The 21,259-nt window shown below is 43.4% G+C and overlaps 1 protein-coding gene across 1 annotated transcript in view; it reads right to left on the bottom strand.

Annotated features, from left to right (window-relative positions):
* Nucleotides 1-21,259, bottom strand: part of LOC124803283 (nephrin-like) — a gene marked incomplete at its 3' end in the record, with an annotated part of 463,636 nt that overhangs the window by 205,356 nt on the left and 237,021 nt on the right. Inside the window, exon 2 of the mRNA XM_047264469.1 lies at nucleotides 17,797-17,926. Within this exon, the coding sequence (XP_047120425.1) occupies nucleotides 17,797-17,926 (130 nt within the window). The remainder of the gene's footprint in view (nucleotides 1-17,796; nucleotides 17,927-21,259) is intronic.

The following is a 21,259-nucleotide window of genomic DNA, read 5'->3' as shown; positions in this document are numbered from 1 at the left end:
TCGTCTGAGACCAAGTTATAAGCACGTCATTGTGTGTATCCATTTTGCTAGCTGTTCGAATCGAGCAATATCCATATTTGCGGGGTATTAGGATGTGACAGTGGCCTGATGTTGAAATCCATGGTATGTGAGGCCAGGCATAATCATAGTCAAGGTTCTGGTAGACCAAGTCCGAGCAACACAAAGGAGGATCGCCATAGTGCCCTTAAAGCACATCGTACCCATTCTCATCTGTGCCTGCCCTCCCAGGACAAGTAATCGATTCCCTTTAACATTCTGTGTCATCAACCAAAATTGGTCAGACACTAGCAGAAGCAAGATTAGGAAAATTCCATCCCTTGCGTAGGCTGTCGTTAACGTCACAACACAAACGGCTGCGTATGTGCCGGGCCGGGACCAGGAACCATGGACTGCTAGTAAATGACGTCGCATTATGTTCACGACGTATCGCGTTTCTGCTCTATCACAGATAAGTATTGTTTGGCGAGTAAGATGCGACTTGGGCAGACGTCATATACGTCCAGTTGTTTGGAGAAATACAGAGGTGTTACCCCCGTGTCTCGGTGAGCCATCGGTTATCATTTCAGGTAACACTTGATAGTGACCGAGGGATCCATGGCAGCCCAACGGCATGTCACGGGCATCCTGCGTTCTAATGTGTTATCTCTCATGCAACATTATATTGTTGCTTTGCTATGTTTATACTGATTAATGCTTGTACACTCACGGCACGTGTCACCATGAGTTCTCTGCGTGATGTTGACACACTCCCGTCAGCAACGTCCCCTGATTTGTCTCAAATAGAGTTAGAATGGGACCAGCTCGGACGACAACTCTCTCCTGTTGCCATTATAAGGGATATCAGGGATCAGTTACAGCATATGAGAGGCAGCTTGCCTCAAGAAAGAATACGACGCCTCAATTCCAAATCGCATCAGTGTATGCATCGCCACTGGTGCAACATCAAAATGACAAGTTGGCTCGTACTGCCTAGTTCTTTGTTAATCTAACTGGATTTTGTAATCACTGCAATAACATCACATACCCTTCCAATCCGTGAAGTTTCATTTCGCTTCCACCTCTTCTAATGCTTTTTTCAGTTTTTTTTCTCAAGCAAAATATTTCTGATTCGGTACTACATTCTGTTTTATCAAAACGCAGGAGATTACCGATTGACTTGTGTTTTCAATCCTACCAATCGTTTTAATTGGTGGACAATCTCTCACGTCATGTGATCCCCTTCGCAATACCAAGTCCTTCTGAACGTGACATTGGGTTTCTCCAATATCTTGTCCCATGATTCGCGTGAATTGGCGCAGGCCTATGGACAATAATGTTTAAGTGTGTGCTTTCTGCCTACTGAGCGAGTAGTGCTAGACTTAAGACATTGAATTCATATTTCTAAGGACCAGTGTTCAAATACAAGATCTAAGTTCTTATAAGCACGTCATTGTGTGTATCCATTTTGCTAGCTGTTCGAATCGAGCAATATCCATATTTGCGGGGTATTAGGATGTGACAGTGGCCTGATGTTGAAATTCATGGTATGTGAGGCCAAGCATAATCATAGTCAAGGTCCTGGTAGACCAAGTCCGAGCAACTCAAAGGAGGATCGCCATAGTGCCCTTAAAGCACATCGTACCCATTCTCATCTGTGCCTGCCCTCCCAGGACAAGTAATCGATTCCCTTTAACATTCTGTGTCATCAACCAAAATTGGTCAGACACTAGCAGAAGCAAGATTAGGAAAATTCCATCCCTTGCGTAGGCTGTCGTTAACGTCACAACACAAACGGCTGCATATGTGCCGTGCCGGGACCAGGAAGCATGGACTGCTGGTCAATGACGTCGCATTATGTTCACGACGTATCGCGTTTCTGCTCTATCACAGATAAGTATTGTTTGGCGAGTAAGATGCGACTTGGGCAGACGTCATATACGTCCAGTTGTTTGGAGAAATACAGAGGTGTTACCCCCGTGTCTCGGAGAGCCATCGGTTATCATTTCAGGTAACACTTGATAGTGACCGAGGGATCCATGGCAGCCCAACGGCATGTCACGGGCATCCTGCGTTCTAATGTGTTATCTCCCATGCAACATTATATTGTTGCTTTGCTATGTTTATACTGATTAATGCTTGTACACTCACGGCACGTGTCACCATGAGTTCTCTGCGTGATGTTGACACACTCCCGTCAGCAACGTCCCCTGATTTGTCTCAAATAGAGTTAGAATGGGACCAGCTCGGACGACAACTCTCTCCTGTTGCCATTATAAGGGATATCAGGGATCAGTTACAGCATATGAGAGGCAGCTTGCCTCAAGAAAGAATACGACGCCTCAATTCCAAATCGAATCAGTGTATGCATCGCCACTGGTGCAACATCAAAATGACAAGTTGGCTCGTACTGCCTAGTTCTTTGTTAATCTAACTGGATTTTGTAATCACTGCAATAACATCACATACCCTTCCAATCCGTGAAGTTTCATTTCGCTTCCTCCTCTTCTAATGCTTTTTTCAGTTTTTTTTCTCAAGCAAAATATTTCTGATTCGGTACTACATTCTGTTTTATCAAAACGCAGGAGATTACCGATTGACTTGTGTTTTCAGTCCTACCAATCGTTTTAATTGGTGGACAATCTCTCACGTCATGTGATCCTCTTCGCAATACCAAGTCCTTCTGAACGTGACATTGGGTTTCTCCAATATCTTGTCCCATGATTCGCGTGAATTGGCGCAGGCCTATGGACAATAATGTTTAAGTGTGTGCTTTCTGCCTACTGAGGGAGTAGTGCTAGACATAAGACATTGAATTCATATTTCTAAGGATCAGTGTTCAAATACAAGATCTAAGTTCTGCTTAGTTTCCGTATACGACTTACACAAGTGCCATGACGAGTTGTTTCTAAGCATAACGATGAATTTCCTTTCTCTATTCATTTAAATGTTAAACTTGGCCTCTAACGACCCCGCCGTCCACAGGAGATAGTCCCTAACCCTTCCTGCAATGTACGTCAACTTTACTATGGTCAAACAGGCCTCCCATTAAGGTTCGTAGAACAGAACGTAATTTTTATTAATAAGAGTGTTTTGGCCGAATTAAGCCATTTTCAGACTGAAATTTGGATAGGAGTAAAGTTATCATGGGCGTCAAACGTTGTAGCAAGAAGTTTTCTGAGCCAACCACACTAGCGACATATCACCTTATTCTACTTGGTGTTTCTGTATTCACAATTATTAATCCACAAGAAGATTTATGAGATTGGTAATCAATTTCAACATGGGATCTAAGGAATTTAAAAACCATTCAGTATTGTTTTACTGAATGTAATCATTGCATCTCTCAAGTAGTAAGTAGAGTCTTCCCGTTTTTACGGTTCAAGAAAGTAGGTGAAATGTTATTCTGAATAATATATTTCTGATCCAATAGTAAGTGTCAACATTTGTTACATGTGGAACGGAAAGGCCAAATACATGTGGCTCAAAATTATAGAGAAAATGGATATTGTGACAATTCTGTTGCAAAACCATGTGCATACATTGCTATTTTCACAATGTCGCTTGCTTAGAGAGCACACATCTTTGGTTCTGCTGTAATTATAATAGACGTAGAAAACCGTGGCCGGTAGATGCGCAGACAGCAGGGCACGCGTGGGGAGCGCGGTGGAGGTGGTGTCTGCAGGGAAGGCGGTGCAGGGAAAATGCCGAGCGCTGAAGGGGAAGTGCCATTCTAAACTGAAGCCTACACTCAAATTTGTTTGTAAATATTATGCCAATCTCCTTCACGCCCACACTTGCAGTGTGACCATTCAAAAAGATAAGTCACCTCTTCTTTTGTTAGTATCTAAAAAGGATTCCGCCGAAAATGCAGCGATTTTTTTCGCCTTGTTTGTGAACCATTTGTAACTTTCAGACAAATGTGATAATTGGGGAATTTCGAGTAAACTCTACACATTTGTCTTGTTGCTATGTTAAAATGGCCTTCTTTTGCCAAAACGCGGCGAAGTTTACGCAGTCTTACCTCACTAACAAAAAATGTGTGTGAAATCTTATGGGACTTGACTGCTAAGGTCATCAGTCCCTAAGCTTACACACTACTTAACCTAAATTATCCTAAGGACAAACACACACACCCATGCCCGAGGGAGGACTCGAACCTCCACCGGGACCAGCCGCACAGTCCATGACTGCAGCGCCTGAAACCGCTCGGCTAATCCCGCGCAGCTCACCTCACTAACATGATGTGCACACGCAATTGAGAGAGATTTCTGAAACAATGGTTCATTAAGTCTATTTCGTGAGGATATGAGGAAAAGTGAGGTCAACATCTCATGAAGAAGCACGTCCTCGGTACAAAATAAACATGTAATGACTTCACTTCGGTTGTTCCAAAACCCATAGCATTTCTCGTTTTACCAGCTATCCACTTCCCTTAAAAATTACAATCTATCATCGGAAAAGTCTGTAGTTAGTGGAATAACACGATAGACAGTTAAGTTTTGAGTAACTCCTCGTTAAGTGCTATGATTTGCCAAAATCTCATTTTTACATGTGAAACAGTTTATGAAATACGTAGAATGTCGTGGACATTTCACTCTGGCTGTATCGCTGGCGCGGTGCGATCATAAATGTGTGCAATAAGTCAGATCAATTTTTGCAAGATTGACAGAGGAAAATGGTCTTTGATTTTCTTGCCAATGGTAGAATCATTTACGAAACGGCTAAGTTTGTAAACAGTTTGTGTTCTGTCGTGGTTAAATTATACTTTGCACGGCAAAATGGCTCTATCCAGAACTTGCACCAAGGCTGCTGTTGTGCACCACTAGTCATATATGACATGAGTCATTGACGACTGCGGAGATACGTACGGGCGAAACTTGGTCTGCTGAAATGCCAGCGGGCTACAGACAGTGTCTCCTCACCGACCGTTCAGTGAACGTTGCTGCCTTTCGGCCTCCACAGCAGGCGCCTGGTTCATGCACCCATGCTGATTGCTTCTCATCAATGACGAAGGCTGGAGTTCTCAAGTCAGTACTGCAACTGGACGTCCACTGACTGGCGACAGGATGCCTTTTCTGCTGATTCACGTTGGCCGTTGGCAGATGCGCGTAGGCGTGTACGGTGTGAAACGTTTGAAAGCAAACACCCTGAAACAGTCATCGGAAGTGTCAAGGCCGGAGGGCATTGCTGAGCGAACCCGCCATTCTGGAGAGCACAGTGAACCAACACAAGTATGAAAACCCTAAATTCAATTTGATTTTCTCGCTACGATTATATGTACCAGCAGGACAATGCAACTTGCCACACCTCTCGCGGTGTACGTGCGTGGCTCTAAAAGCGTCAGGACGAGCTTACCTAATCTTCTGGCCACCAAACTCCCTGGACATAAACCCAGTCGACAATTACCACACCACCTCGAATGGGCAGTTCACCCATGGGTCCTCAAACCTAAAACATAATTCAGCTGACCATGAGAGTACAGTCGGTATGCCTCTACTCCCTGTCGGAACCCTCCAGAACCCCACAATCTCTCTTCATGCACCTCTCGCAGAGTTTAGCGCCTAAAAATATGGTCATTCATGCTTTTAACCGTTTCCACATTAATGTGATTGTGCGGCGTAATAGTTCGTTAAGAATCGGTTTTCGGCGGCTTCCTAGGCCACCGTCAGGCAATTTAAATGTATTCCAGTGAAAGATTGTACCATTGTGTGACACTAATATGATGGTTTATCCTACGAACCAGATTTTTCTTTCTATAACAAACGGGTATTGTAGTAAATCACGGATGTACAGAAATGTTTTGTCATGCAGCAATATTTCCTACAACAGTCGCTATTCAACATCATGTCTACTGCACTCGAAATCGCAGCTTCCATATCTATGGCGCTAAAGGTTTACATGAAAGTAGTCACTGTTCGTACACGCTAACAGGGATAACCACATGATGTTGAACCACTCTGTTTCTGTGAAAATTTTAATAGGATTGTACATCACGCAACAGATATACAATTACAATCCACAAGCCATTAACAATACACACGAAGAAATACGGTGTGAAGGTTGCCGATCTCGCAGATGCCAAGTACGTCCGATATACGATATGCAATGAATATTTTGGGTCTTTACATCGCACCGTCGATATAAGACTTTCTCATTGTTCATTCATGCCATTCGCCACTGCCCTGCTGAAATGTAGTGAAGGAAGCGCAGTAATTTAGGATTTTAAATCCCCCTGTCGTACCAGGTAGCCGTCCGCATTACAGACAGCAGTCAAAGGCTCCCCAAATCGTTACACTTGGCGTTGGTCTACCATGCTTCTGAACAATACTGACTATCAGACTGAAATCATGACCGTAGCTTCTTACACAAACGTCTAAAGGGACCCTTACCAGTAGTCAGCATTTTATCTTTCCTCATGTCAGTAACGTGCTTCACGCCAGCATTGCAGTTAGAGGCGCTTGGAAACACGTCGATGAACTGAATAATGTATGATCAGATCATTTCATCAGATGCTGAAGTTACGACAAAGACCATCTTCTAGCATTGCCTCATATTTGAGAGAATACTGTATATGAAGATGCACGGTAATGGCTACGTTCTCACTCGTCGATGCCCTACCTTGTGTTCTGCTCAACACTTTGTCCATTACTAACTGAAACGTCACGGTATGACATTTCCAATTTAGTACACCGAATGGTGCTCCACTTACTACCTGAAACGTCACGGTATGACAGTTCCAATTTAGTACACCGAATGGTGCTCCACTTACTAACTGAAACGTCACGGCATGACAGTTCCAGTTTAGTACACCGAATGGTGCTCCGCTTACTAACTGAAACGTCACGGTATGACAGTTCCAGTTTAGTACATCGAATGGTGCTCCACTTACTAACTGAAACGTCACGGTATGACAGTTCCAGGTTAGTACACCGAATGGTGCTCCACTTACTAACTGAAACGTCACAGTATGACAGTTCCAGTTTAGTACACCGAATGGTGCTCCACTTACTAACTGAAACGTCACGGTATGACAGTTCCAGTTTAGTACACCGAATGGTGCTCCACTTACTAACTGAAACGTCACAGTATGACAGTTCCAGTTTAGTACACCGAATGGTGCTCCGCTTACTAACTGAAACGTCACGGTATGACAGTTCCAGTTTAGTACATCGAATGGTGCTCCACTTACTAACTGAAACGTCACGGTATGACAGTTCCAGGTTAGTACACCGAATGGTGCTCCGCTTACTAACTGAAACGTCACAGTATGACAGTTCCAGTTTAGTACACCGAATGGTGCTCCACTTACTAACTGAAACGTCACGGTATGACAGTTCCAGTTTAGTACACCGAATGGTGCTCCACTTACTAACAGAAACGTCACGGTATGACAGTTCCAGTTTAGTACACCGAATGGTGCTCCGCTTAAACAGACACAAATGCTTATATTCCAGCGTTCAACGCACATGAGTCAGTTTCGCTGTGGTTTCATGATTATCGGTCATTTGATTCCTGTTGACTAATAGTAATAACCAAACTTTTTGCTTGTCCAAGAAATATAGTTGATGGGTCTACATTTACACAATACCGGTTCACCTTTTCGTGATTTATTCATGGCACACTGTTTTACGCACATTTCTTCTATGTGTATTGATGACACGTAAACGCAAAAGCGAAATATAAATGCGTGTAACAGTATATTTGTGTACAGTACACCTTCTATCTGGCTTCAGCTTCAGCAGAGGTCTGAGTTTGATAACAGGCTAGCATTAATTTTCATTCTAGCACAAACTGTCGCTCATTTTTTGGAGAAATACAGCTTGCTGCAATGAATTCTAAATCTGACGCAGCTCATTTCCGTCTCATGTTGTCCTAGTTAATATGGAACTGTGTGATTAACTGTTGCAAAAACTGGGTTGCCGAGATGTTTTATTACTGTTTACGAAAGTGATCGGTGTAATACGTGGAAACAGGTTTCACAATTTGTCACCGTTACTATACGATCCTTATATTTGCAATTTACATCTACCCTTTAATGATAAAAGGTTTCTAAGTAAGAGTTATACAGTGATGCAGAAAAGTTAAAGGTACGGCTAAACTACTTTGCAGCTAATGCAAGAAGCTTGTTGGCAGTTTCAAGTAAACCTTCATAGTGCTTAGCAACCCATTGTCGATCGTGAATGTCTGAGACAAACTTAACTACATTTCATTCGACAATAGTCCTATCGCAACTTTCTAAAAATAGATATTTAGGACAACAAGTCAGTCAAAAATGTAATGAATCGGGATTATAAAAGAAATGGTAGAATTAAAGAACTATAAGCTTGCGTAGCTTACGTTTCGCCTTTTTGAGGCGTTTCCACAGTTCCTTTCACGTAGCCGCTACCTATTCTCTAACTTTTGTCTGAATTTAGATGAGAAGTGTAAGTGTAAAACAGTAATTTAAAAGTATTAAGAAAGTCAACTGCAGCTCAGACGTTGGATTAGAGCTTTAGTTGTCAATATACAATGATTTATTGCCAATATATCGGCGACTTTGTTGCCTCTTTCTCGCTCCCTTCTTGTTGTGCATTAGATATGAACTTCATTGCGAGAAACAGAGTGCATCAGCATTGAAGTGCGTCGTGTAAATATTTTTGAAATGGCTATCCATCGTACTGTATTTATGGGGACGTACCACACTTGAGCTGATATACCTCAAACAATACTATCTTAGCTCCAGACACAACAATGAAACAGATGACTCAGTGCGGAAAACCAATGGAAAATTGGAAATTCGTGGTAAGTTCTAAGGGACCAAACTGCGGAGGTCATTGGTCCCTAAGCTTACGCACAAATTAATAGAAATTAAACTAGCTTACGCTAAGGGCAACACACACACCCATGCCCGAGGGAGGACTCGGACCTCCGACGGCGGGAGCCTCGCTTGCCGTGACAAGTCGCCCAGACCCTCGGCTACCCCACGCGGCCGAAAACCAAGGGAGAACCAGTCAATGTTCACTTGTCTCTTGAGCTTCACAAAGCATGTGTGGTGCCTTATCAGGAGATAACGGCGCGTTGCTACTATAAATTTCAACGCAACTTGCAGTAATCAGATCCAGACGATTCGTTGTGACTCGTTGTCTATGATTCGTTGTTTGTGAGTTCTGACCCGACTTCAACTATTGTAGATCGTCTGTATGTCAAAGTTAGTTGAATAATTCTAAGATCTTCTCATGATGTAATCCGTCTAGATAACCCGCACTTACTCTGCTTTCCATGCTGATGGCCATAGACCATTTGGTGACCAGTCCTTTCGCAGTCATTGTAGAAGATTCTGTAATGCCGAACTCTCATGCGTGATAAACTGTTAGCATCAAATCGGAATTATGTTTATTACTGAGAACAAGATTTTGAGCCTAACGATGTTAGTCATCTATTTTGTCTACTGTTTTATTCTTAGCTTTTTGTGCGTTTCGTGGGTCATGAGAGGTGCGATATGGATAGTAATAATGCCGTGATATAGCGGCATTGTTCATACTTTTTACTAGTAGTAATTTTAATTAATTTATAAGATTTTCATTTTCTTCAATTTGGGGTTTTCCGTTGTAATGGAGACGTTTTGTGCTCTGTTTGAACCGTTCTTCGCGCATTAACAGTCCAGAGAGGTCCCAGACAAGCGGTTAGTAATTTGGCGTTCTAACTAGTCTGCACTAAACTGTATAAATGAGCAGTCTGCCATTTTCTTCTAAACATGTGGTGTTCCGTAACCATATCAGCAAGTGGTTGTCCCCACGCAGGTCAGAGCACAAATGCGGTTAAAGAGCGGCCCTGAGGCTCGTACAAGTCATTCTCCAGCGCACATTGTGCTGTGTAGCAGGTGCCATCATGAGGCAATTCAGCTGAGTTCTACAGGCACCAAAAGGGTCGATAAAAGATTGTTAGTTGTTGGGGACACAGTTTAATCATTTTTGTGCTCAGAATATGCAACACACAGATCACCCAAAATCATAATTATGTTCGGATCCTACCCATCGACGCATCCATGCTACAGCTAAGATAATTTGCAATGTTGTATTGCGTGAGGCATCATTAGCACCTCTGTCACTCGGCTTCAGTTATGTGTCTCATTTCATATGAAGAAATGAAACTGATAATTGAAAATAAATATATATCTTTGCTGGGCGTTGACTGCCGGTCCAGTGACAATTTTTGCTACCCATTTCAGCCCTTTTTTACTCAGGTCGATCTCTGAGCTCCATTTTCAATATGAATGTACATATTTACTTAAGTTTTTCTCCGAATCTTACCTAAGTGTAGTTGTGCTATCCCCTTCTGTCCCTAATCTATCCACAGTAATTGTAAAGATAAGGTCAAATAATACCAGTAGTACTAGTCAAATTCGTTCCTTACAGCCACTGCCAGGGCAAGAAGTTGGGTAATGGGTGCTGGTTCCCAAGGCAGAGAGCTAGGCACGTGTTATCCCCTTTTTTCAGCCATTTGTGCGATATTTCGATTTTCTGCACCCATGTCCCTGATCCCAATAATTCTGCCTCCTTAGAATTCCAAAATAGGGTAATCTGCGCGACCACGTGCAGGCAATGTGTGATGTTATCTCTGGCAACGTTAGAAACAGTCAGTAGCCATCATTTACTCTCAACATGCTTTCTGTATGTTTTCCTGTACGGAAAATACTCTCTTTAAAATTAAATATCAGTCAACGTCTTCCATAGACATTAAAACACAGATCTGCTAGTTTGGTAGCGTTCGCTCAGAGTTTTCCATTCCCGTCAGGGTTTTTCACAGTTTGCACGTCAATTGTATCAAAATTTTGCTTCTTCTGTTGCAGACAGCTGATACATTCTATGAGGTTGTCTTCATAGATGTAGAAGACACATCATAGCAGAAAACCACTATATTAATATGGAACGAATTAATAGAGCAGAGGGAGAAATGGTGAAAGCGGTCCTAATGCACACTGACTGGCCAAAACATAATGACCACTTGCTTAATAGCGAGTTGGTCCACATTTGGAAGGCAATACAGTAACGGGTTTGCGTTGCATCGTTCCACAAGTCCTCGCTGGGTTTTCGGAAGTAAGCGGCAGTAAATGTCTTCTCATAAGTTAGTCAACTCATCTAAATTACTCCGAGCGCAATGGCATAGTAAATAGTACACTGAACTCTCATTCGGGAGAGGGCGAAGGGGGGGGGGGGCGAATGCAAGGGGATGGAGGAGATCAAATCTGCCCCCGGCCATCCAGACTTAAGTTTTCAGTGATTTCCTTAAACACTGTAGGCAAATGTCGCAATGATAGCCGTTTTCCCTCCGCGTCCTTTCCTAATCTGAACTTGTGCTCCGTCATTAATGACCGCGCTGTCGAAGGGACGTTAAACTGTAATGTTCTTCCCTTTCTTTTGTAAATTATGGACCGATGGTTGTTGGGTACAGTACTGGAGCCCGATAGCGTCCCAGATGTTTTCCATCGGTTTCAGACAAATTTGATGGCTAAGACACCAACGTGGGTCACTCTCATGCTCCTTAAACCACTGTAGCACGACACTACCCACGTGACACGGACAGTTATTCTGCTAGAAAATGTCACTGTCGTGGGGGAGGATATCAAGCATGAAGGGCTGCAGGTAGTCTACAGTAATGTACAGGCAATCCACAATTGTCATGGGGCCTTCAATCACCACAAGCCCATGAGACCCCACGATCATATCCCCTACTCGATAACACAGTCCCCGCCGACCTGCGTCCATGCTTCGAAAAGCCGTTCCCCGGGATTGTGGTGTATCCGGACACGACCATTATCGTTGTGTCGTAAGAAACGAAATTCATCCACTGCGCAATGTCGATGATCCTGAGCGGACTAGACTAGTAATTGACGATGCCGTTTGACCAAAACGGAGATACGTAGGTGTTATGTGTTGCGGTACCCAAATTTGAAGCACGTGCGTTTCACGGTGTGTTCTGAAACACTTGTGCCTGCATCAGCATAGTACTCCATCGTCAGACCTGCCACAGATCGTCAACTGTCCTGCCTTACAGAGCGGGCAAGCTCCGACCTCCACGTTCTGACAAGCACCCCATCGCCTGCCGGTAGTTTCCCCGTCGTTGAACCTCTTTCTGCGGATAATCTCGACAGCAGTACACGAACATACGGCGAGTTTCGCCGTTTCCGAGATGCTCGTTCGCAGTCGCCGGGCCATTTCAATCTGTGCTTTCTCTAAGTCGATTACATCAGTGAATTTCTCTAGTTGCAGTCCGTATCGTTCCTAGAATGGTTCCCCATTTTTATCTGCTCCGCTTCCTTAGCGCATCAGATGCCCACAACCGCAGCATGCGGCTTTCCGTTTCTCGGTGGGCACTTGCCATAACGTTACGGTTCGTGAGTGAATGTCCTAAAATGATATTTTGTTTTGTGTAAAGTGTGTTTTTGTTATAGTTTGTACCTTCCTTTGTTCTTATTTAATTCTACCTTCCTCCGTTTTATTTGCTAATGTATTAATTGAATCCAGCTCTACTACATCCCACTGAGTGGGTGTGACCTAATTGTTAGCACACTATACTTGCTTTCGGTAGAACGACGGTTCAAATTCGCGTCCGGCAATCCAGATTTAGTGCTCCATGATTTCCCTAAATCGCTCCCGGAAAATGCCGGGATGTTTGTTTCAAAAGGGCACTGCCAATTTCCTTCACCGTCCTTGAAATAAATCGAGATTTGCTCCGTCTCCACTAACCTCGATGTCGACGAGAAGTTAAACACCAACCTTCCTTGTTTCCTTCCTTCGTTTTACTAAACTCTGGTGTAAACAATGAAAACCATGCATAATGACGAAAAGGGCAAGACACCACTTGCATTTACTATGGTTTTTATTCTGACAGCAGTGGTGATTAGGACGTTAGTGCATGGGCTGCGACACCACTTCCAGTGTGCATTACGCAGCGCCGCATGAGATAGTCTGTCTTCACGGTCTCGGTCTGGAGATCCTGCATCTACAATGCCTCATACGGGCTACTCGAATTCTCCAGCTTGACATCAGAGAAATACTGGTCTAAATGTCACAAGGAATAACACTGAGTTTCCTGCGTCTTCCACGGAGATGTCTAGTGGTATGACGAATTTTACCCACTCAGTCATTGAATAACCTGTGATTCAAATCCAGTACTCATTAGACATCTGAAATTTAAATGTTCACGGACACAGTCATAAAACGAGAACATGAAGAAATGACAAATTTTGTCATCTCGTCCAAGTGGAGGTAAATAGAGCGTAGTAACTGAGTTGAATAGACGAAGGGGCCGACTGTGGCTTGCTGAAAAGAATATCAACAGGATCGTCTTAACGGATTTAAGGAAAGCGTGCATCACCTCAATCAGAGTAGCTAGACTGGGAATTATAAATCTGTGTCCTCAGAGAATAGGTCGAGGGCGATAAGTACCATAACTGGCAGATATCTGATGGATAATGTATTCGATTTGACGATAAAGTTATGAGAAGGACAGTTGCTACTCACCATACAGCGGAGATGCTGAATCGCAGACATGTACAACAAAAGACACAGAAAATAAGCTTTCGGCCAACAAGGCCTTCATCGGAGATAGAACATTCACACACACACACACACACACACACACACACACACACACGGAAACAAGACTCACACACACTTTGGGGCAGTCTCTGGCTGCCGAGACTACACAGCTCGCAGGCCGAAGGCTTATTTTCTTTGTCTTTGTGTTGTGCCTATCTGCTACGCAGCATCTCTGCAGAATAGTGAGTAGCTACTATCCTTTTCATTATATTGTAACAGTCCATCCTAGATTTTCCATTGTTGATTTGATGACAAGATGTTTAGAGAGTATTATTGCAAAGCGTGCTAATTTATTCCTGTATTGATGATGATTGTACATTTTTATTCCTCTACAGTTTTATTCGATTCATTCATATGTCTATTGCCCAAATATGGAATTAATTACACTCCTGGAAATTGAAATAAGAACACCGTGAATTCATTGTCCCAGGAAGGGGAAACTTTATTGACACATTCCTGGGGTCAGATACATCACATGATCACACTGACAGAACCACAGGCACATAGACACAGGCAACAGAGCATGCACAATGTCGGCACTAGTACAGTGTATATCCACCTTTCGCAGCAATGCAGGCTGCTATTCTCCCATGGAGACGATCGTAGAGATGCTGGATGTAGTCCTGTGGAACGGCTTGCCATGCCATTTCCACCTGGCGCCTCAGTTGGACCAGCGTTCGTGCTGGACGTGCAGACCGCGTGGGACGACGCTTCATCCAGTCCCAAACATGCTCAATGGGGGACAGATCCGGAGATCTTGCTGGCCAGGGTAGTTGACTTACACCTTCTAGAGCACGTTGGGTGGCACGGGATACATGCGGACGTGCATTGTCCTGTTGGAACAGCAAGTTTCCTTGCCGGTCTAGGAATGGTAGAACGATTGGTTCGATGACGGTTTGGATGTACCGTGCACTATTCAGTGTCCCCTCGACGATCACCAGTGGTGTACGGCCAGTGTAGGAGATCGCTCCCCACACCATGATGCCGGGTGTTGGCCCTGTGTGCCTCGGTCGTACGCAGTCCTGATTGTGGCGCTCACCTGCACGGCGCCAAACACGCATACGACCGTCATTGGCACCAAGGCAGAAGCGACTCTCATCGCTGAAGACGACACGTCTCCATTCGTCCCTCCATTCACGCCTGTCACGACACCACTGGAGGCGGGCTGCACGATGTTGGGGCGTGAGCGGAAGACGGCCTAACGGTGTGCGGGACCGTAGCCCAGCTTCATGGAGACGGTTGCGAATGGTCCTCACCGATACCCCAGGAGCAACAGTGTCCCTAATTTGCTGGGAAGTGGCGGTGCGGTCCCCTACGGCACTGCGTAGGATCCTACGGTCTTGGCGTGCATCCGTGCGTCGCTGCGGTCCGGTCCCAGGTCGACAGGCACGTGCACCTTCCGCCGACCACTGGCGACAACATCGATGTACTGTGGAGACCTCACGCCCCACGTGTTGAGCAATTCGGCGGTACGTCCACCCGGCCTCCCGCATGCCCACTATACGCCCTCGCTCAAAGTCCGTCAACTGCACATACGGTTCACGTCCACGCTGTCGCGGCATGCTACCAGTGTTAAAGACTGCGATGGAGCTCCGTATGCCACGGCAAACTGGCTGACACTGACGGCGGCGGTGCACAAATGCTGCGCAACTAGCGCCATTCAACGGCCAACACCGCGGTTCCTGGTGTGTCCGCTGTGCCGTGCGTGTGATCATTGCTTGTACAGCCCTCTCGCAGTGTCCGGAGAAAGTATGGTGGGTCTGACACACCGGTGTCAATGTGTTCTTTTTTCCATTTCCAGGAGTGTATATTCAATAATTTCTTCTTATGCGAGGCTCACAGCCACAGTGTATCGTCTAAATGATGAAACCATTTTAACATTGAAACATTCGATTTGCGTATGTTTGGCAACATGCATGTCCTCACCTAAAAATTAACAAAAACTTTTTAAGTGACACACACACACACACACACACACACACACACACACACACACACACACACACAAACACATACCATCAGTAGCACACATTTTCAAATGACATAAGGTCGAATCTGGGCAGTAATGTAAATTATATACCGGGTGTATTAACGGAATAAAACTGACTGGTAATGCGGATAAATTCTAGTGTTCGATTCCACTTATCGGCTTTGAGAAATGACGTCATACCAAAGGCAAAGACGCCACGAATAGGCAATCTACGAAACCAACGTATCATACTCATAAACATACGTATATAGCATGCGCTAAAATTACAATCACATTTCACGTAGTCATTTACTAAGTCATGAATTATATGGAAACTAATTGAAAATAAAGAAAATGATTAAGAACAAGAAGTTTAAAATAATTCACGTCACACAAGAATTAGTCTCGTAATTTATGGGAGCAGAAAAGCACAGAGAACATTAAATTGCATTATAGGAAAGCGCATGGTGAAGTCTTACTGCCGCCGCAGTGGCCGTGCGGTTCTAGACGCTACAGTTTGGAACTGCGATACCGCTACGGTCGCAGGTTCGAATCCTGCCTCGGGCATGGATGCGTGTGATGTCCTTAGGTTCGTTAGGTTAAATTAGTACTAAGTTCTAGGCGACTGATGACCTCAGAAGTTAAGTCGCATAGTGCTCAGAGCCATTTGAACCATTTTTGAAGTCTTACTATTGTTAAGTACGGTTAATTTTATTATTAATAATTGAATCTAACTGGACAAGAGTAGGAAAGTTAGAGTTTTGGGAGGGAAGTAACAGCAAAACCAGAAAATAAAATGAATGACAACAAATACAATTCTAAAATAAAAGCCAGTACGCAACTAACGAAAACACACAAAAAATAACGAATATAGGCATCAACAACCAGAATTAACCTATGTAGGTAAATTCCAATGACCGATTCCAATCATTCCATGATTCATATGTAAATAAATTTTGCAAGAGTTATATGCACTGAAACGTAATGGCATTTCTACGTTCGTAAATGCTTTCTAAAACTACTGCGGTGAAATAACAAAAATTGGAATCGGTAGCTTCAATGGACTTTCTATTCTAGAAAATGAGTCCATTGTTATCAGCTATTTTGCAAGCTCAGAAATCCTATTAACCAGTATTTTGGTTCGCACATCAGCTGAAAATACGATCTAATTAACGAACCATCGAATGGTTGGAATCGTTAAGAAGAATTCACCTCTATAGGTCAGTTCTAGATCCAGAATCCAACTGTTCGGTGCTTCATAATTTTGGACATTGTTTCAGTAAATCTGCGGACCAAGTTTTTTTAGGATTTCTAGATTTCTTATTGATCTCAGAACTACTACGAAAATGTAACAAATACTGCAGGTACAGTATCCAATTTTTTCTCTTTCTCATAGTTGTGAAGAGAGCAATGCCAAACCTAGAAATCCTGTAACACTTTAGTCCACACACTTGCTCTTAAAACGGTCTAAATAAGGAGCAGTGGAATGACTGGAATTGGTATCTAGAATTAACATATGTAGGTTCCAAGAATAGTCATTTTTTTCGCTAAAGTTCAGAGATCAATTACAAATGCAGAAATCCTATTAAATTCCAATGCAAACGCCTGCCGGAAAAACGGGCTAAATTATGTACCATGTAAAGGTTGGAATCGGTAGCTATAACGTACCTATATAGCTTAGTACCAGTTACCGATTGCAATATTTGTTAGGCCATAGTTTTTGTGAATTCTCGTTACTTATGTACTAGTACCAGTAGATTTCATAATTATTATTAAAAATTAACTTTATTTCACGATGTTATGACTTCATCATGCGCTATACTTAATGGATTTAAATGTTTTCTGTGCTTTTCTTACCCGTATAAATCACGATAATAATTTATTTCTGTTATTATTTATTTTCCTTACCTTCAGTTCTATTCGACATAATTTGTTGCTAAGTAATTAATCACATGAACTGTGGTTGTAATTTTATGGTACGCTAAATTCATTAGTTTACGGATATGATCAGCTGGTTTCAAAGATTGCCTCTATCTAGCGTGTTTGCATTGTGTGACATCACTGCTCAAAGCCAATGAGTGGAATTGGACATTCGAATTGACGCAACTACGCTAGTTAAAATGGTTTCATCATTTACACTAAATTCATTTCTGAAAACTCGATTCTAGACTGCATTTTCCGCTAACTGTATACTGTGTTCCCTGAATCTCCAGTACAGGCAAAACTTAGAGCCGCCTGCGTGCTCACCTGTAGAGCGGGATACCCTCGTCGTCACGGAACCAGAAGACCATGTAGACCCTGTCGTGGCCGGGAGGCGTCACGTTGCATGGCAACGCCACGCTGCGGCCCTCCACGGCCTGCACCTCCACCGCAGGGACTGCAACACACACGCACAAACCAAGCTGTTACGTCACGTCTGGTGACACAGAAAACCGCGAAGTCTCGCGCCTGTGTCATGCCCGCGGCAACTCCACTCTTCGGCCTTCCAAAGTTCACTCCACTAGTTCCAGGACTGAAACATCTACAAACCAAGCCGTTAGCACGTCGTCTCTCGTCTATATCCACACCATATATCTATCATTACAACTCTCTTCGTTATTTAAGGCTAAGCCTACATTTTACCATGAGTCGACAGCGCCACGTAGCAGCTATCCATGATATGTGCCTCATCTACATGAACTCCAGCGCTAACATCTGAACCAAAATGTTGCAGAATCACATATCGTGTGTGCGCACACTCGAAACACCTTCTTTCAGGAATGTACTTCTTAATACTTTAATCATACAGTGAGCTACTCTGGAGACGTACTCCTTACACCAAAACAAGAAATAAAGTTCATATAAACATATGCTGTAAAATCTTTCTCTTTAGACTTATTAATGAAAGTTGACATTCAATGATTTTCAGTGTACAACCCAGCAACTTTACTTGTCTATGCACTAGTTTGACTCATTATATCCTACATGGCGTTGGACTACCAGCGAGACTTGATTATATTAATCATTCGTCAGTATTCAACGTGTCCATCATGCACATGTGCCACAGGTAGTGGCTCTACTGAAAATGCACCGTTTAAACATGACGGGAGCACGCAGACGCAATTTTTATGAACAGCCGCGTGAATGGTACAGGACACGAAGCTGCACGCCGCAACAAACGAGTTTCCAGACCAAATATAGACGAGTCATCCAACCTTTGGTGCTTTGTTTTGTCGCGTTGCCAAGACAGAATTGGCAGTGCTATAGACTTTTGATCAAGGAAGACTACGTGTAGTACGTACGTCTGACCAGAAAGAGTATGTTCTACGGGCTATCGAAGAGGAGACAGGTATCAGCGCAATACAAGTGGCCCTGGCTTGTGGTACATCGCCAAATTCAGCATGGAAGATGCTTCACGAGCAGCTCATACATCCGTATCGTCTTCAAAGTTTGCAGGGCCTTATACCTGCAAATCACTCTTTAAGGAAGATCCTTGGCCGATGGTTTGTTGCACAAACTGCCAATCCGTTGTTTGTCACTCCAGCTTTTTTTACGGACAAGGCAAACCTTGGAAAAGATGGTACAACAAATTTTCACTTCCAGGACCTATGGGTGAATCACAACCCTCATGCTACAGTACAATCTAGACATCAGCATCAGCTTATGAGTAATGTGTGGGCTGTAATTGCAGGTGACAGTGTGGTGGGGCTATACGTTCACTCAGCACGTCTTACAGGTGCTGTTTACAAGGACGTTATACAGAACTCCCTCCAAGACTTACTAGGAGATATTTTCCTGCAGATGAGATGAAACCTGTGATTTATGCATCATATTGCCTTAGAACATTTCAAACAGTGTTTTAGTGCGCTGACTCGCATCTACCACGACAGATGGATATGTAGAGGAGTGTCAGTTCTATGCCCTTCGCTCTCCCCCAACTTCATTGAAAGGGATTATTACCTTCGGGGGCAAATTAAACAATTTCTGTGTAGCTTACTAACTGGATGCCAAAACTCCTCAAAGAAGCGTCACAGAAACCTGGGAAACCATTCGAAACTGTAAGGGGGTGTTTAGAGGTATGAGACAGCCCATGATCCGAGTGCATGCGTGTTTAGAAACAAGAAAAGAACATTTCGAGTATTTATTACAAGTTTGTTGATGAGCTCCACTCACCTAAATTCTTAACTTTCATTAACAACTAGGACATACGTTTACCTGATCTTTTCTACTTGTGTTAATGTAAGAAACTTCCTCCTAAAGTTTGTAAAGTATTTTATAAATGCCACTACAATAAAATTATTTTTTTTTTTATTTAGAGACACATTTCGTGCTATTACTAGTTTACATTTTACTTACTTCTGTTCTTTCAGTTATTTTGCTGCTCAAACAGCAGATCTCGTCTCCTGTTTTTTGTATTTCATATCCTGACTAAGATTCCTCAGCAAGTGTTAATTGTACTGGATTGTATTCGATTATTTCTTTTAATTTAATTGATATTTATCCATAAAATCTTCATTTTACACTATACAATCCAATCTTTTAACTTTCTATGTCTCCAACCATCTCTGAAAGAACTGAAATATCACCCGAAACTTTAGACTTTACGATTCTTCCTCACAGCATCAAATTCTTTCCCCAGTTTCACCTTGACCTTATATTCCCTAGGCATATATACAGGTTCAGTAACATGGGGTCAGACCATAATCCTCCCTCAGTTCCTTCTCGACCACTGCCATCTTTTCACGTCCGTCGGCTGTCATACTGCAATCTCGTTTCTGTACAAGATGCGGATAAATTTCCTCTTATTGTCTTCTATTTTTCAGTAGTGTTATGTATCCCTGAAAGTGTTGCAAATGTAGGTTCAGAGCATTTTCTAACATAGGCCAAAAAATAAACCTTCGCATATTCCTACATTTCTTCAGAACCCACATTGATCTCTCTGGTCAGGTCCTGCCAACGTGTTAAAATTTTTCAGCAACACAGGTATGTGATTCATTGTCAGCACCTGCTTTTTTCGGAATCGGGATTACTGCTTTTTTTATTGAAGTCCGAGAGTATTTCGACTTCTCATGCATCGCGCATAGTACATGGACCAGTTGCTTGGTTCTCTGAAGGATTTCAATGACTCTGAGGAAACGACTACTCCCCGTGCCTTTATACCTTCAGTGTTTTGGCCAATTCTTTTCGTAGTATGGGACCCTCGTCACATTTTCGTCCTTTTTCCCTTCCCCTTCCATCATGTTTTCAAGTTTACTTCCTCTATACAGCTCTTCATAACATATTTTCCATAACTTCCGCTTCCTTGCTTATTACTGGCTTGCAAGATGAACTCTTAACATTTTTACAGCTGCCAGAATGAGATTTTCACTCTGCAGCGGAGTGTGCACTGATATGAAACGCCGCCGGCCGCGGTGGCTATGCGGTTCTAGGCGCTCCAGTCCGGAGCCGCGCTGCTGCTACGGTCGCAGGTTCGAATCCTGCTTCGGGCATGGGTGTGTGTGATGTCCTTAGGTTAGTTAGGTTTAAGTAGTTCTAAGTTCTAGGGGACTGATGACCACAGCAGTTGAGTCCCATAGTGCTCAGAGCCATTGATATGAAACGCCCTGGCAGATTAAAACCGTGTGCTGGACCGAGAGGCGAACTCGGGACCTTTGCCTTTCGCGGGCAAGTGCTCTACCAGCTGAGATACCCAAGCACGACTCACGACCCACCCTCACAGCTTCAATTCTGC

Source organism: Schistocerca piceifrons, chromosome 1 (genome assembly GCF_021461385.2).
Source record: "Schistocerca piceifrons isolate TAMUIC-IGC-003096 chromosome 1, iqSchPice1.1, whole genome shotgun sequence".
Taxonomy (NCBI): Eukaryota; Metazoa; Arthropoda; class Insecta; order Orthoptera; family Acrididae; genus Schistocerca; species Schistocerca piceifrons.
Note: the sequence above shows the minus strand (reverse complement) of the source record. Positions and strands in the feature narration are given on the sequence as shown.